The sequence below is a fragment of the Aedes albopictus genome, chromosome 2 (genome assembly GCF_035046485.1).
Source record: "Aedes albopictus strain Foshan chromosome 2, AalbF5, whole genome shotgun sequence".
NCBI classification, from domain to species: domain Eukaryota; kingdom Metazoa; phylum Arthropoda; class Insecta; order Diptera; family Culicidae; genus Aedes; species Aedes albopictus.
In genome coordinates, this window is record NC_085137.1 from 323,164,890 (window position 1) to 323,180,955 (window position 16,066).

Genomic DNA, 16,066 nt, shown 5'->3' on the forward strand with positions numbered 1-16,066 from the left:
ATTAAATTAAAATTAAATTAAAATTAAATTAAAATTAAATTAAAATTAAATTAAAATTAAATTAAAATTAAATTAAAATTAAATTAAAATTAAATTAAAATTAAATTAAAATTAAATTAAAATTAAATTAAAATTAAATTAAAATTAAATTAAAATTAAATTAAAATTAAATTAAAATTAAATTAAAATTAAATTAAAATTAAATTAAAATTAAATTAAAATTAAATTAAAATTAAATTAAAATTAAATTAAAATTAAATTAAAATTAAATTAAAATTAAATTAAAATTAAATTAAAATTAAATTAAAATTAAATTAAAATTAAATTAAAATTAAATTAAAATTAAATTAAAATTAAATTAAAATTAATTAAATTAAAATTAAATTAAAATTAAATTAAAATTAAATTAAAATTAAATTAAAATTAAATTAAAATTAAATTAAAATTAAATTAAAATTAAATTAAAATTAAATTAAAATTGAATTAAAATTAAATTAAAATTAAATTAAAATTAAATTAAAATTAAATTAAAATTAAATTAAAATTAAATTAAAATTAAATTAAAATTAAATTAAAATTAAATTAAAATTAAATTAAAATTAAATTAAAATTAAATTAAAATTAAATTAAAATTAAATTAAAATTAAATTAAAATTAAATTAAAATTAAATTAAAATTAAATTAAAATTAAATTAAAATTAAATTAAAATTAAATTAAAATTAAATTAAAATTAAATTAAAATTAAATTAAAATTAAATTAAATTTTTTTTTTTTTTTTTTTTCATAGTGATTACGGCGGTAGCACACTGTGCTTATGTTCTAACACCGCACCCTTTCCCTACGTTTGCTTCTATGAGCCTCTATTTTTGTTTCAACACACAGAAGTACGTAGGCATATCGTGGCCCAAGTCGACACTGTTTTGGCCTGCGTTGAACAAAAATAGTTTTAATAAAAGTTTCCCCTTTTTTCATTTTGTCAATTGTTTTTTTTTTGTAGTATGGTCCATGTATTTAGTAAGGTTCTTGTCAATTTGTCAGTTATTCGAAGTAGATCTCCAATAGTCAATAAGTCAATTAAGTCATTCTGATCTGTTCTATCATAGCAGCTTTAGTCTTTGCTTTATTGAAGTGTAGTTTTATTGGAAATATGCTGAATATCGTTATTAAAAAGAGACGTCTGGGGCCGTGTCCTGCTAGTTGTTCCGTCATGCACATACTAAATATTAAAAAATGAATATTAATGCTGTCTAGCGCATTGTTTCCTATCGGCTATTATTGTAGTATAGTCCCAACTGCAAGCTTTTTTCCAATCTTAGCGTCAATTGTCTTCTAGTTACTTCTAGACAGATTCATCGAATCAGTCAAACCCGCATGTTAAAATACAGTCGATTCTGTGTCAAATTGTTTTTTTTTTTATATTTACTTCTCTGTGTTCATCTCTTGTGTCTTCAAAATGTCATCGGTCCAAAACCCACAGAAACATGTAACTGAACTTCTAACACTTTTTCTGTTGGTGTCATAACATCATCTAAGAGATAAACAAAACTTGCTTGTCAACTATTATGTATTCATCCCCCTACAAATACTATGAAAAATATTCAAATTCGTTCTGTCCTATCGGTCCTATCAAGATAAACCATGTCATTTTCTCATGCGTGGCCTAGAAATGTCAACCTAGTCATACAAAAGTAACATTGTTCAGTTAATAAAAAGCAGTCAGTTTTTTGTCCAGTCCAAACTGTCACGTCAAGTGTTCGCACGTTAGCTTCGAATCTATCAGCACAATTAAGTGCTGCAAATCTCCTTCCCACTATTAATTTTTTGGTTGATTTTAATTGCTTTATTTTAATAAAATATAATAAAGTATAACATTGTAGAAATTCGAAAAAGCGACTATGACATTAATAAATTACTAATCAAAATCAACCAAGAAACGTGGGAAATAGAGCCCAAACAACATTTTGAAGTCAGCTGGCTGTAAAAGGTTCCAAAACCAGTCACAAATCCTATAAAACTTTTATTAGGATTTGTAACGATCATCAAAACCTTCTCAAATCCAACCGATTTGGAACTATTGCTTGGGAATAGACTCTACTGAGCCCTGGCGGTTCCTCCGTGTTTATCGAGCATGTCTGATGCATATGATCAGCCATACTCCATCTGCAGCAGCCGGTTCGTGATGAACCGTTGGAGGCGCATTAAAGTGTTAAAAAGGTGATATGTTTCACTAAAGAACACTACATTACAATAATCAAAATGAAACTCCTTCACTTTAATACCGTCAACCCCTGCGAACTTGGCCAGGGAATTAAAATTAAATTAAAATTAAATTAAAATTAAATTAAAATTAAATTAAAATTAAATTAAAATTAAATTAAAATTAAATTAAAATTAAATTAAAATTAAATTAAAATTAAATTAAAATTAAATTAAAATTAAATTAAAATTAAATTAAAATTAAATTAAATTAAAATTAAAATTAAAATTAAATTAAAATTAAATTAAAATTAAATTAAAATTAAATTAAAATTAAATTAAAATTAAATTAAAATTAAATTAAAATTAAATTAAAATTAAATTAAAATTAAATTAAAATTAAATTAAAATTAAATTAAAATTAAATTAAAATTAAATTAAAATTAAATTAAAATTAAATTAAAATTAAATTAAAATTAAATTAAAATTAAATTAAAATTAAATTAAAATTAAATTAAAATTAAATTAAAATTAAATTAAAATTAAATTAAAATTAAATTAAAATTAAATTAAAATTAAATTAAAATTAAATTAAAATTAAATTAAAATTAAATTAAAATTAAATTAAAATTAAATTAAAATTAAATTAAAATTAAATTAAAATTAAATTAAAATTAAATTAAAATTAAATTAAAATTAAATTAAAATTAAATTAAAATTAAATTAAAATTAAATTAAAATTAAATTAAAATTAAATTAAAATTAAATTAAAATTAAATTAAAATTAAATTAAAATTAAATTAAAATTAAATTAAAATTAAATTAAAATTAAATTAAAATTAAATTAAAATTAAATTAAAATTAAATTAAAATTAAATTAAAATTAAATTAAAATTAAATTAAAACTAAATTAAAATTAAATTAAAATTAAATTAAAATTAAATTAAAATTAAATTAAAATTAAATTAAAATTAAATTAAAATTAAATTAAAATTAAATCAAAATTAAATTAAAATTAAATTAAAATTAAATTAAAATTAAATTAAAATTAAATTAAAATTAAATTAAAATTAAATTAAAATTAAATTAAAATTAAATTAAAATTAAATTAAAATTAAATTAAAATTAAATTAAAATTAAATTAAAATTAAATTAAAATTAAATTAAAATTAAATTAAAATTAAATTAAAATTAAATTACAATTATATTAAAATTAAATTAAAAATAAATTAAAATTAAATTAAAATTAAAATAAAATTAAATTAAAATTAAATTAAAATTAAATTAAAATTAAATTAAAATTAAATTAAAATTAAATTAAAATTAAATTAAAATTAAATTAAAAGTAAATTAAAATTAAATTAAAATTAAATTAAAATTAAATTAAAATTAAATTAAAATTAAATTAAAATTAAATTAAAATTAAATTAAAATTAAATTAAAATTAAATTAAAATTAAATTAAAATTAAATTAAAATTAAATTAAAATTAAATTAAAATTAAATTAAAATTAAATTAAAATTAAATTAAAATTAAATTAAAATTAAATTAAAATTAAATTAAAATTAAATTAAAATTAAATTAAAATTAAATTAAAATTAAATTAAAATTAAATTAAAATTAAATTAAAATTAAATTAAAATTAAATTAAAATTAAATTAAAATTAAATTAAAATTAAATTAAAATTAAATTAAAATTAAATTAAAATTAAATTAAAATTAAATTAAAATTAAATTAAAATTAAATTAAAATTAAATTAAAATTAAATTAAAATTAAATTAAAATTAAATTAAAATTAAATTAAAATTAAATTAAAATTAAATTAAAATTAAATTAAAATTAAATTAAAATTAAAATAAAATTAAATTAAAATTAAATTAAAATTAAATTAAAATTAAATTAAAATTAAATTAAAATTAAATTAAAATTAAATTAAAATTAAATTAAAATTAAATTAAAATTAAATTAAAATTAAATTAAAATTAAATTAAAATTAAATTAAAATTAAATTAAAATTAAATTAAAATTAAAATAAAATTAAATTAAAATTAAATTAAAATTAAATTAAAATTAAATTAAAATTAAATTAAAATTAAATTAAAATTAAATTAAAATTAAATTAAAATTAAATTAAAATTAAATTAAAATTAAATTAAAATTAAATTAAAATTAAATTAAAATTAAATTAAAATTAAATTAAAATTAAATTAAAATTAAATTAAAATTAAATTAAAATTAAATTAAAATTAAATTAAAATTAAATTAAAATTAAATTAAAATTAAATTAAAATTAAATTAAAATTAAATTAAAATTAAATTAAAATTAAATTAAAATTAAATTAAAATTAAATTAAAATTAAATTAAAATTAAATTAAAATTAAATTAAAATTAAATTAAAATTAAATTAAAATTAAATTAAAATTAAATTAAAATTAAATTAAAATTAAATTAAAATTAAATTAAAATTAAATTAAAATTAAATTAAAATTAAATTAAAATTAAATTAAAATTAAATTGAAATTAAATTAAAATTAAATTAAAATTAAATTAAAATTAAATTAAAATTAAATTAAAATTAAATTAAAATTAAATTAAAATTAAATTAAAATTAAATTAAAATTAAATTAAAATTAAATTAAAATTAAATTAAAATTAAATTAAAATTAAATTAAAATTAAATTAAAATTAAATTAAAATTAAATTAAAATTAAATTAAAATTAAATTAAAATTAAATTAAAATTAAATTAAAATTAAATTAAAATTAAATTAAAATTAAATTAAAATTAAATTAAAATTAAATTAAAATTAAATTAAAATTAAATTAAAATTAAATTAAAATTAAATTAAAATTAAATTAAAATTAAATTAAAATTAAATTAAAATTAAATTAAAATCAAAACAAAATTGAATTAAAATTAAACTCAAATTTAATTAAAATTTTAATTAAAATTTAATTAAAATTTAAATAAAATTTAATTAAAATTAGATTAAAATTGAATTTAAATTAAATCAAAATTTTATTCAAATTTTATTAAACTTTAATTAAAGTTTTAATAAAATTAAATTTATTAAAATTTTATTAAAATTAAAATTAAATAAAAATCAAAACAAAATTGGACTAAAATTAAATTAAAATTTGATTAAAATTTCAATTGAAATTCAATAAAAATTAGATTAAAATTGAATTCAAATTAAATTAAAATTTTATTAAAATTTTATTAAAATTTAAAAAAAAATCTATTAGAATTTTATTAAAGTTTTATTTTAATTTTATTTAAATTTTATTACAATTTTTTTATAATTTTATTAAAGTTTTATTAAAATTTTATTAAAATTCAAAAAAAAATTGAAAATTTAATTAAAATTTAATTGAAATTTAATTAAAATTTTACTAAAATTTTCTTTAAATTTTATTAAAGTTTTATTAAAATTTTATTAAAATTTTGTTTAAATTTCAATAAAATTTAATGAAAATTTAATTAACATTAGATTAAAATTGAATTCAAATTAAATCAAAATTTTATTCAAATTTTATTAAAATTTTATTAAAGTTTTATTAAAATTTAATTAAAGTTTTATTAAAATTAAATTTATTAAAATTTTATTAAAATTAAATTAAAATTAAATAAAAATCAAAACAAAATTGGACTAAAATTAAATTAAAATTTCAATTGAAATTGAATTAAAATTTAATTAACATTTAGTTAAAATTTAATTAAAATTTGATTAAAATTTAATTAAAATTTAATTAAAATTTAACTAAAATTTAATTAAAATTAGATTAAATTTAAATTCAAATTAAATTAAAATTTTATTCAAATTCTATTAGAATTTTATTAAAGTTTTATTAAAATTTTATTAAAATTTTATTTAAATTTTATTACAATTTTTTTATAATTTTATTAAAGTTTTATTAAAATTTTATTAAAATATAAAAAAATGAAAATTTAATTAAAATTTAATTGAAATTTAATTAAAATTTTACTTAAATTTTCTTTAAATTTTATGAAAGTTTTATTAAAATTTTATTAAAATTTTGTTAAAATTTCAATAAAATTTAATGAAAATTTAATTCAAATTTTATTAAAATTTGATTAAAATTTATTTAAAATTAAATAAAAATTAAAAAAAATAAAATGAAAAATAAATCAAATTAAAATTAAAATGACTCACCGACACGATGAGGCCAAACTTAACGGAATCGGACACTGTTTTGCAGATGACTGGTTCCGGCAACGGTACGACGAGAACGAACCGGACTTATTGGCCAGTAGCAGTGGCGAGGAGCTGACGGGTCGAACGACGGAACGACTGAAATGGTTTATACAAGGTTGTTACGGTTTTAACTAATTGAAACGCGCAATTTTTATCATTTTCCCGACCGACGAACGCTGCCGCAATCAACAAAGTTATTTTTTTAACTGCCGTTCAGGCAACTGTCAACTATGCGCGAAAGAATCGAACACTGAGCTGGGTATCTAGTCACTTCAAAATAACATCACAGACAAACAAACTTGAAAGTTTGACCACATTCATTGTAAACGATCAAGGATCCAATACAATACATCTGCCATCCCTTAAACATGTATCCAAGTAGCATGCTCAAAAGACGAAAATAATATTTCTGTATGATCCACCTAGAAGCTGATATGCATATATTTTAGTTTTGCATGAATCTAAAAATTATTTCCAAATTATTACACCGTATTATCCATAAAATAATGTGAATACTCTCAGTTGTTTTAATTCACATTTGTAGGGTTCTCGTACTGATTGCATTGCTTTTACATGGCCCAAAGTCACCCCCAAAATGAACTATTTGTACTACAGCTTGAATTAAAAAAGTTTTTCATGCAAAATAGCTTACTAAATCATGAAAACTTATATTATTTAACAAAACAATAACTGAATGCACCTAGAAAACAGCAATTGATTTCATGTTCGGTATTTAGCCGTTTCCTACTGTGCATTTTAAAACAATGATATTGTACAAAACTCCTAACCATAAAATTCACATCACGTTTTCTTAATGGAAAATTAACTAAAAGTAACTTTTCTACACCGGATGGCCAACGCAACTTATATTTACCATATAGGGGGATTAGGGGCATAATGGACACCCTAAGCAAATGAGTATGTTAGGCCTGTATAACAGTAAAAAACTTAACATATTATTAGTTGGCTTACAACTTTAACTTGTTTCCTACGTATTTCAATCATTTAGGGGGATTAGGGGCATAATGGACACCCGGGGCGAAATGGACACCCCTGTTTTTGCTGAAACCGTAGACTTTTATGTAAAACTTTCAAACACTTATGGTAAAGGAACAAGTCATTGTTCTACTTTTCAAAAGTACCATTTATATTCCTTCAAAATAACCAAAATATCATTGAAATTGAAGTATGTTTTTCTTATGGTGGATTTCTTATAATTTCGAAGCAGCAGCAAATAAGGTATTACGAGTGATTGAGTGTGCCCACCATACAAACAAGTGAATTGTTAGCTTCTCTACATGTATACGTAGATTTAGCAATGGATGAAGTATTATTTTTTTGGTCAGAACACACTGAAAATAGCAATTTCAATGTTGTAGTCAATTCGGGGCGAAATGAACACTGGCAATTATGAATGGATGTACGCGCGTTGCATACTGTTAGGCGTTTTAGAGAGTTTGAAAAAATTCAATCCGATTATTTTAGCCTAAAATTTATTTAATTAACTTTGAAGTTATGTAAACTCGTCTAAAATGGAGTATTATATCTGTGGTATTGATCTCCGTTGGCAAATTACTTAACTGGTCAATATTCTCTAAAATACAGCATAAAATATGCAGGGGTGTCCATTATGCCCCGATGGGTGTCCATTTCACCCCGTACCTTTCCTGCCAGCCCCAAAAAACACACGATTTACAATTCATTATTTCTTCACAATAATGACATTCTATCAGCTGTAAATGATTGAAATACGTAGGAAACAAGTTAAAGTTGTAAGCCAACTGATAATATGTTAAGTTTTTGTCTGTTATACAGGCCTAACATACTCATTTGCTTAGGGTGTCCATTATGCCCCTAATACCCCTACAGTTTGTAGAATGTCATTATTGTGAAGAAATAATGGATTGAAAACCGTGTGTTTTTTGGGGCTGGCAGCAAAGGTACGGGGCGAAATGGACACCCATCGGGGCATAATGGACACCCCTGCATATTTTATGCTGTATCTTTGAGAATATCGACCAGTTAAGTAATTTGCCAACGGAGATCAATACCACAGATATAATACTCCATCTTAGACGAGTTTACATAACTTCAAAGGTAATTAAATAAATTTTAGACTAAAATAATCGAATTGAATATTTTCAAACTCTCTAAAACGCCTAACAGTATGCAACGCCCGTACATCCATTCAGAATTGCCAGTGTTCATTTCGCCCCGAATAGACAACAACATTGAAATTGTTATTTTCAGTGTGTTCTGATCAAAAATATAATGCTTTATCCATTGCTAAACCTACGTATACATGTTGATAAGCTAACAATTCACTTGTTTGTATGGTGGACACACTCAATCACTCGTAATACCTTATTAGCTGCTGTTTCGAAATTATAAGAAATCCACCATATGAAAAACATACTTCAATTTCAATGATATTTTGGTTATTTTGAAAAATGTGAAAAATAGAACAATGACTTGTTCATTTACACTTATGAATTGAAAGTTTAACATAAAAGTCAACGGTTTCGGCAAAAACAGGGGTGTCCATTTCGCCCCGGGTGTCCATTATGCCCCTAATCCCCCTACTATCCACTTTTTGATCATCAATTCGATAAATGTTAGTATTTTGAGCGAAACATCTTTCTTGATTTTTGGCGCAAAGTTACCCCTCAGGCCCAATGTCACCCCGACTGGCGATACCAAAAATCCTCGCTCTGCGTATACAGCGCGAGCGTGGTGCAGTTTCGGTTGCTTGATGGCGCGCGTCCTGAAAGGTTAAAATAGCAATTTTAATGTTGTAGTCGATTCGGAGCGAAATGAACACTATAGATTGCGCAATGGATGTACGCACATTGCATACTGTTAGGCGTTTTAGAGAGTTTGGGAAAAATCAATCCGATTATTTTAGCCTTAAGTTTATTTAGGGGGATTAGGGGCATAATGGACATCCGGGGCGAGATGGACACCCCTGTTTTTGGCGAAACCGTTGACTTTTATGTGAAACTTTTAATGCATATGTGTAAAGGAACAAGTCATTGTTCTATTTTTCAAAAATACCGTTTATATTCCTTCAAAATAACGAAAATATCATTAAAATTGAAGTATATTTTCCATATGGTGGATTTCTTATAATTTCGAAGCAGCAGCAAATAAGGTATTACGAGTGTTTAAGTGTGTCCACCATAAAAAAAAGTGAATTGTTAGTTTATCTACATGTATACGCAGATGTAGCAATGGATGAAATATTTTATTTTTGATCAGAATTTACTTAAAATAGCAATTTTAATGTTGTATTCGAGTCGGGACGAAATGAACACTGGCAATTAAGAATGAATGTACGCGCATTGCAAACTGTTAGGCGTTTTAGTGAGTTTGAAAAAAACAATCTGATTATTTTAGCCTAAAATTTATTTCATTAACTTTGATGTAATGAAAACTCGTCTAAGATGGAGCATTATATCTGTGGTATTGATCTCCGTAGGCAAATTCCTTAACTGGTCGATATTATCAAAGATACAGCATAAAATATGCAGGGGTGTCCATTATGCCCCGATGGGTGTCCATTTCGCCCCGTACCTTTCCTGCCAGCCCCAAAAAACACACGGTTTACAATTCATTATTTCTTCACAATAATGACATTTTACCTGCTGTAAATGATTGAAATACGTAGGAAACAAGTTAAAGTTGTTAGCCAACTGATAATATGTTAAGTTTTTCTCTGTTATACAGACCTAACATACTCATTTGCTTAGGGTGTCCATTATGCCCCTAATCCCCCTAAATAAATTTTATGTTATGTAAACTTGTCTAAGATGGAGTATTATATCTGTGGTATTGATGTCCGTAGGCAAATTACTTAACTGGTCGATGTAACCAAAGAATTAGCATAAAATATGCAGGGGTGTCCATTTCGCCCCGTACCTTTCCTGCTAGCCCTGAAAAACACACGGTTTACAATTCATTATTTCTTCACAATACAGACATTCTAGGGGGATTAGGGGCATAATGGACACCCTAAGCAAATGAGTATGTTAGGCCTGTATAACAGAGAAAAACTTAACATATTATCAGTTGGCTTACAACTTTAACTTGTTTTCTACGTATTTCAATCATTTACAGCAGGTAGAATGTCATTATTGCGAAGAAATAATGAATTGTAAACCGTGTGTTTTTTGGGGGCTGGCAGGAAAGGTACGGGGCGAAATGGACACCCATCGGGGCATAATGGACACCCCTGCATATTTTATGCTGCATCTTTGATAATATCGACCAGTTAAGTAAATTGCCTACGGAGATCAATACCACAGATACAATACTCCATTTTAGACAAGTTCACATAACACCAAAGTAAATTAAATGAATTTTAGGCTAAAATAATCGGATTGATTTTTTCCATACTCTCTAAAACGCCTAACAGTATGCAACGCGCATACATCCATTCAGAATTGCCAGTGTTCATTTCGCCCCGAATCGACTACAAAATTGAAATTGCTATTTTGAGTAAGTTCTGATAAAAATATAGTACTACATGTAGATATGCTAACATTTTATTTGTTTTATGGTGGACACATTCAAACACGCGTTGTACCTTATTTACTGCTGCTTCGAAATTATAAGAAATCCACCATATGAAAAACATACTTTAATTTCAATGATATTTTGGTTATTTTGAAGGAATATAAATGATACTTTTGAAAAATAGAACAATGACTTGTTCCTTTACACTTGTGCATTAAAAGTTTTACATAAAAGTCAACGGTTTCGACAAAAGCAGGGGTGTCCATTATGCCCCTAATCCCCCTACCTGCTGTAAATGATTGAAATACGTTGGAAGCAAGTTAAAGTTAAAAATGATAATATGTTTAGTTTTACTCAGTTTTACAGGCCTAACATACTCATTTGCTTAGGGTGTCGATTATGCCCCTAATCCCCCTACACTCCCGATCAAAAGTTTGGGGCCACCCCCTCAAAAACATGTCATTTTTTTAGGCCCGTATCTCCGCCAATTTACGCCCAACTCAAAAACCCTAGGTTTTATTCAGAAGATAATATGTCAAAGAAACTTTGAACATGAATGATTGCTCAGGCTGTTCAATCTCTGATTGAAGATGGTTTTTTAAATGTTTTGTTTTGTTAAGAATTTTAACTTAACTTAACTTAAGATAAAGATTTTTTTTAGATTTTTGATAAGATAAGATTATATTTTTCAGTATCCTACAAAAACAAGAATTACAGCAACTTTTCAAAAATGCATGGCGAATAGTCGAAACTTTATTACATTGCTGAGATTCTGACTTTAATAACCTATTGAAACATCTTAAATTTTATAGGAAGCTAAAAAATGATGATATAGGAAGCTAAATAAACCTGCAAATCTTAACATGTATTTTGAAACTTCGAAGTAGTTTACAAATTTGATATGAAACTACGAGAAATCCACACAGAACTTCAATGAAAACTTTCTGACAGAAATACCAACATTTGCATGGTCTACACTCCATTTTAAATCTCCGGATTATTCCTCGATGAAAAAAGTAAATAATTATAAGTTGTGATAATTTAAAACAAATTAGTCGCTGAGTCAATACCATGATTTTTTTTTCCTTGAAGAAGTCACGTCCAACTAAAAAACAATGTATAATAATATAAAATGTAAAGACCTGTTATTGAAGAAAATCTCATCAATAATGCGACATAATTTATTTCGTTTGTAAATCTTTGTTTCTTAGTTCTTATGTCAATGTTGTCCACGTGGACATTTGACGAACCCCCCACCCCCCTCTCCGTGGACAAGCGTGGACTTTTCTCGAACCCCCTCCCCCCTCCAAATTGTCCACGTGGTATATGGACGGCTCCTAATACACTATAAAGCAACTGTTACACATACATTGTTTATTTTTATTCCGATTTTATAGGTCAACTGTTCTAGAACTGTTTGCTTGTTAGTTAACCCTAAAAGGGATACCTTCATGGCCGTCACCTCGTCACCTCGCTGAGTGTGTTCCATCAAAGACGAGCTCTTAAAGGCGCCTGGGGTCCAATGGACCCCAGGTATCCCTTTTAGGGTTAACTGCGCAAAAAATGAATAGTGTGTTGACCGTTTGTCAAACTGTAAGCGAAAAATTTTGTTCGAGAAAATCGGCGATTTTTTATGGTAACACAACTTAACCGTCTATTTCCCATACTGTAATTTGGTCGATAACCATCTTTTGCACTGTTGAAAACATTCATGGTACTGTTGGTTTATTGTTACCTTGGATGTTATACCACACTATTAAGATACCTACTGTAGTTAACAGTAGCAAACAGTATGGTGAACAGTAGTAATATGGTTCATGATTATGCGGGAACTTACACCCCTGATTTTGACACAGCGTCTGTATTGCGGGAATCTCCTAGCGGCCATATCGCCACCGCCGAATGTGGATTCATTATGAGCGCCGCAATACCTAATATTTAAGTTTGCTTCAACCAACGCCAGCAGTTGAATGAAGCTGAGATTTAGTTTGTGCAAAAATCAACCTTGAAATTTGGTTTAATCGTGCTATATTTCGTTCGTATTTACCAAATATTTTTCTCCATGCAGCGGACATTTAACCATAGAAACAGTCCATCTAACGAGCCGCCAACGAACGAATCGGGACTGTAATGTGATATCACAAGATTTTTTTTTTGCCATTAAACTATTCGTTAAACTGATACAACATTGTTTTTAATTTGCTTAATATTGCATGGTTTGCAGGAAACTTCAAGGCTAATCAACCAACATCAATCATCAACTGATATCGTTCAACAACAAAATGTCAACAAAATTGGAGAATCGCCAGTACCAACAAAGCATGAACAAGATGAAGCACATCCCAGCAACCCCGCAGATAGCAGGCAAGTTAACAAGTGTTTTTTTTTTAAATAAGAACGACAAAAATCTCATAATAGGACACTGCAAGATGACGTTACGAAGCTATGAACTGGCGATTCAGCGAGTTGTTTACATGGACCTAGTCTTTGGCGGAGATCCGGCGAAACTGTTTGTGATATATTTAATCTCAGTGAATTGGGTTTTACACGATTGATTTAAAAAATAAAGTTAACCTTCACATCCCGACTCTCAACATCTCATTTTCAAAATGCTGGCATTTCGACAATTTCCATCCGATTTTTTTGAAGTCGCCCTCAGTATTAGAATAACCAGCCACAGAAATCCAATGTCGCGACTGTTCGTATGACTAACATCTAATGGCACAAATTTCCCGAATGGAGGAGAACGTGCCTCTAGAGCCGACCTACTGATACCTGAACATCTAGTGTGCCTCGCCCTTACAGCAGCGTCAGTAGCGGTACCGTAATCCGGGGTCAAATTGATCACTTTAAAACAACTTTTGCGGATAACATCAGTGCCTGTTCAAATATTGCCAAAAGAATTTCTGTAAAACCAGTACCCAGTGGATCTCCATGGAACCATGTGACAGAATTTTGTTCAACAAATTTAAACTTAAAGTTAAATAACTTCAAATATCAAAATATTGGAAATGCCACTTTGGGGCGAAATTGATCAGTATAGAATTAAGCATCGGTTGGAAAGGAAAATTTCCTTCACCGCTTAATTTTGCTCTTCTAAAACCGAATAACGCGTCTAAAATCTTACAACTAGTGAATTTAATACTTTAAATGCAAAATTAAATTTCGAAATTTCCCCTTAAACGCCTAAAGGTAGGCAATTTCATTTCAAATAAGTGATTTCTATTACAAAAAATGGCTATTTCTTCATAAAATGAACTTTTTATAACAATTTCATGTTCTGATAAGCTACATAACATCCCAACCAAGGCTCTACAAAAATGTTAAAACAGAGAATTCACGGGAAGTCCTATTAGCAATTCCTTGTTTAGCAGCAATGATTTCAGCTAAATTAGAAATACATTGCAAATTCCTTGAAAAAATAAGGAAAAACTAACTTTTACCTAAATATTTAAAGTCTACACTCATCTCTAGACATCTACGAATCAGATGACGTAAAAAGTTCAAGATCATTACGACGCTTAAGAGTTCCTAGTATGGAATTACAATGTAGTACCCGAGTGATCAATTTCACCCCGCTGATCAATTTGACCCCGGTTTACGGTACTTGAAGTGTCAAATAAATTTTGTTTACCAAAACAAAAGGTCGTCTACAAGATGGACACTTAAACATAATCAATTATTACAACTAAAGTTATTAAAATAATTAAATAGGAAAACTGAGTACAGCGCCATTGGCGTTCTAGTGTATTTCTATTCCCTCAATCGATCATAAATTGGTGCAAGTTTATTACACCCAAGAGGCCATGCAATATCCGGAACCATTCCGTAGATATTCCAGATTGTACCGGGGTCAGGAAGGGTGCCGAAATGGCTAAAAATGATTATTTCGCGTGTTATTGTGTTTGAACCATCGATTTTCAGCAAAATTTTGATTGCGAAAAATAAAACACAACTGCGATAATCAGATTTGAATAGGTTAACCCATCTGGATCACCGTGATAGGTTCCGCGGGGGCCTCATTGTAAACCACTTTTGGTTTTCATCCAAAACATGTCGTGCGACATATCAAACTTCATGATTTCGAATGAATGAGTCAGAAACGATACCCAGAAACCTGTATCAACTAATATGGCCACCCCGGAACATCTAGCATAGGTTCCACGGGGGTGACATCCCGGGTAGAGGCTAATGGCAAACAAAGGACAAAATAATAACTGGTTTTGCCATCATATCTTGTTTTGCCATTCTTCTGTTATTATGAAAAACTTAAAATGGCAAATCAATAGCAAAATATACAATCATCGCAAATCTTGTCATTGATATGTTATTCATGAATAATGCTAAATAACACATCAATAACAAAAATTACAATCATGGTAAAACTTGCAATTTAGCATCTTTTATAAAGAATTGTATAAATATCAAAACAATAACATAATTTACATTCCTTGCTAAATTTGCCATTGTTTTGATATTGTGAGAAATTATTTATAAACATTAGGCACATAACATATTTTACTCTTAATATACCATTAACTATTATATTGTATATTTCAAGCATAACGGTGGCTACGTTCATCAAAGTGAATTTGATTTTTAAGTTCGTTTCGTTTTGAGTTTTTAATTTCCACAAAATAAAACTGTTTTTACATTGATTGATGAACTTAAATTTTATTGAAAAAAAAAAAAAGAAATAGCTCATTTTACCTTCTTCTGATACTTTGAAATAATAACTGAATCTACCATTATTTTAGAATTGAATTTGAACAACTAAACCTACCATAATTTTGATCGTCTCATAAACAGCTAAATTTGTTCTTATTCTGTTATCAATAACTCAAGAATGTCATATTTTGTTATTCACCGATAACAGTTAATTTGGATCTTATTTTGTTATCAATATCTCAATAATGACTTATTTTGTTCTTCAATTTAATCTGCATGCTTTACCATTACTTTGTTATTACAATGGAAAAATAAGTTATTTTTATGTTTTTCTGCTACCAAAATTTTGTTATTATTTTTGTTATTTTAACTCTTATTTCAAACAAACAAATAACACATTCTGCCATTCAAACATTCTGTTTTAATGGTAAAATTTGTCATTCTTTTGCCATTAAGCTCTACCCGGGA

At 25.2% G+C, this 16,066-nt stretch overlaps 1 protein-coding gene across 23 annotated transcripts in view; it reads left to right on the forward strand.

Moving 5' to 3' along the window:
• Nucleotides 1–16,066, forward strand: part of LOC109411523 (uncharacterized) — a 163,161-nt gene that overhangs the window by 81,729 nt on the left and 65,366 nt on the right. For all 23 annotated transcript variants that reach the window (XM_062852411.1, XM_062852388.1, XM_062852392.1 and 20 more), the window contains one exon: nt 13,155–13,294. In XM_062852411.1, the coding sequence (XP_062708395.1) occupies nt 13,155–13,170 (16 nt within the window). In that variant the 3' untranslated portion in view covers nt 13,171–13,294. The remainder of the gene's footprint in view (nt 1–13,154; nt 13,295–16,066) is intronic.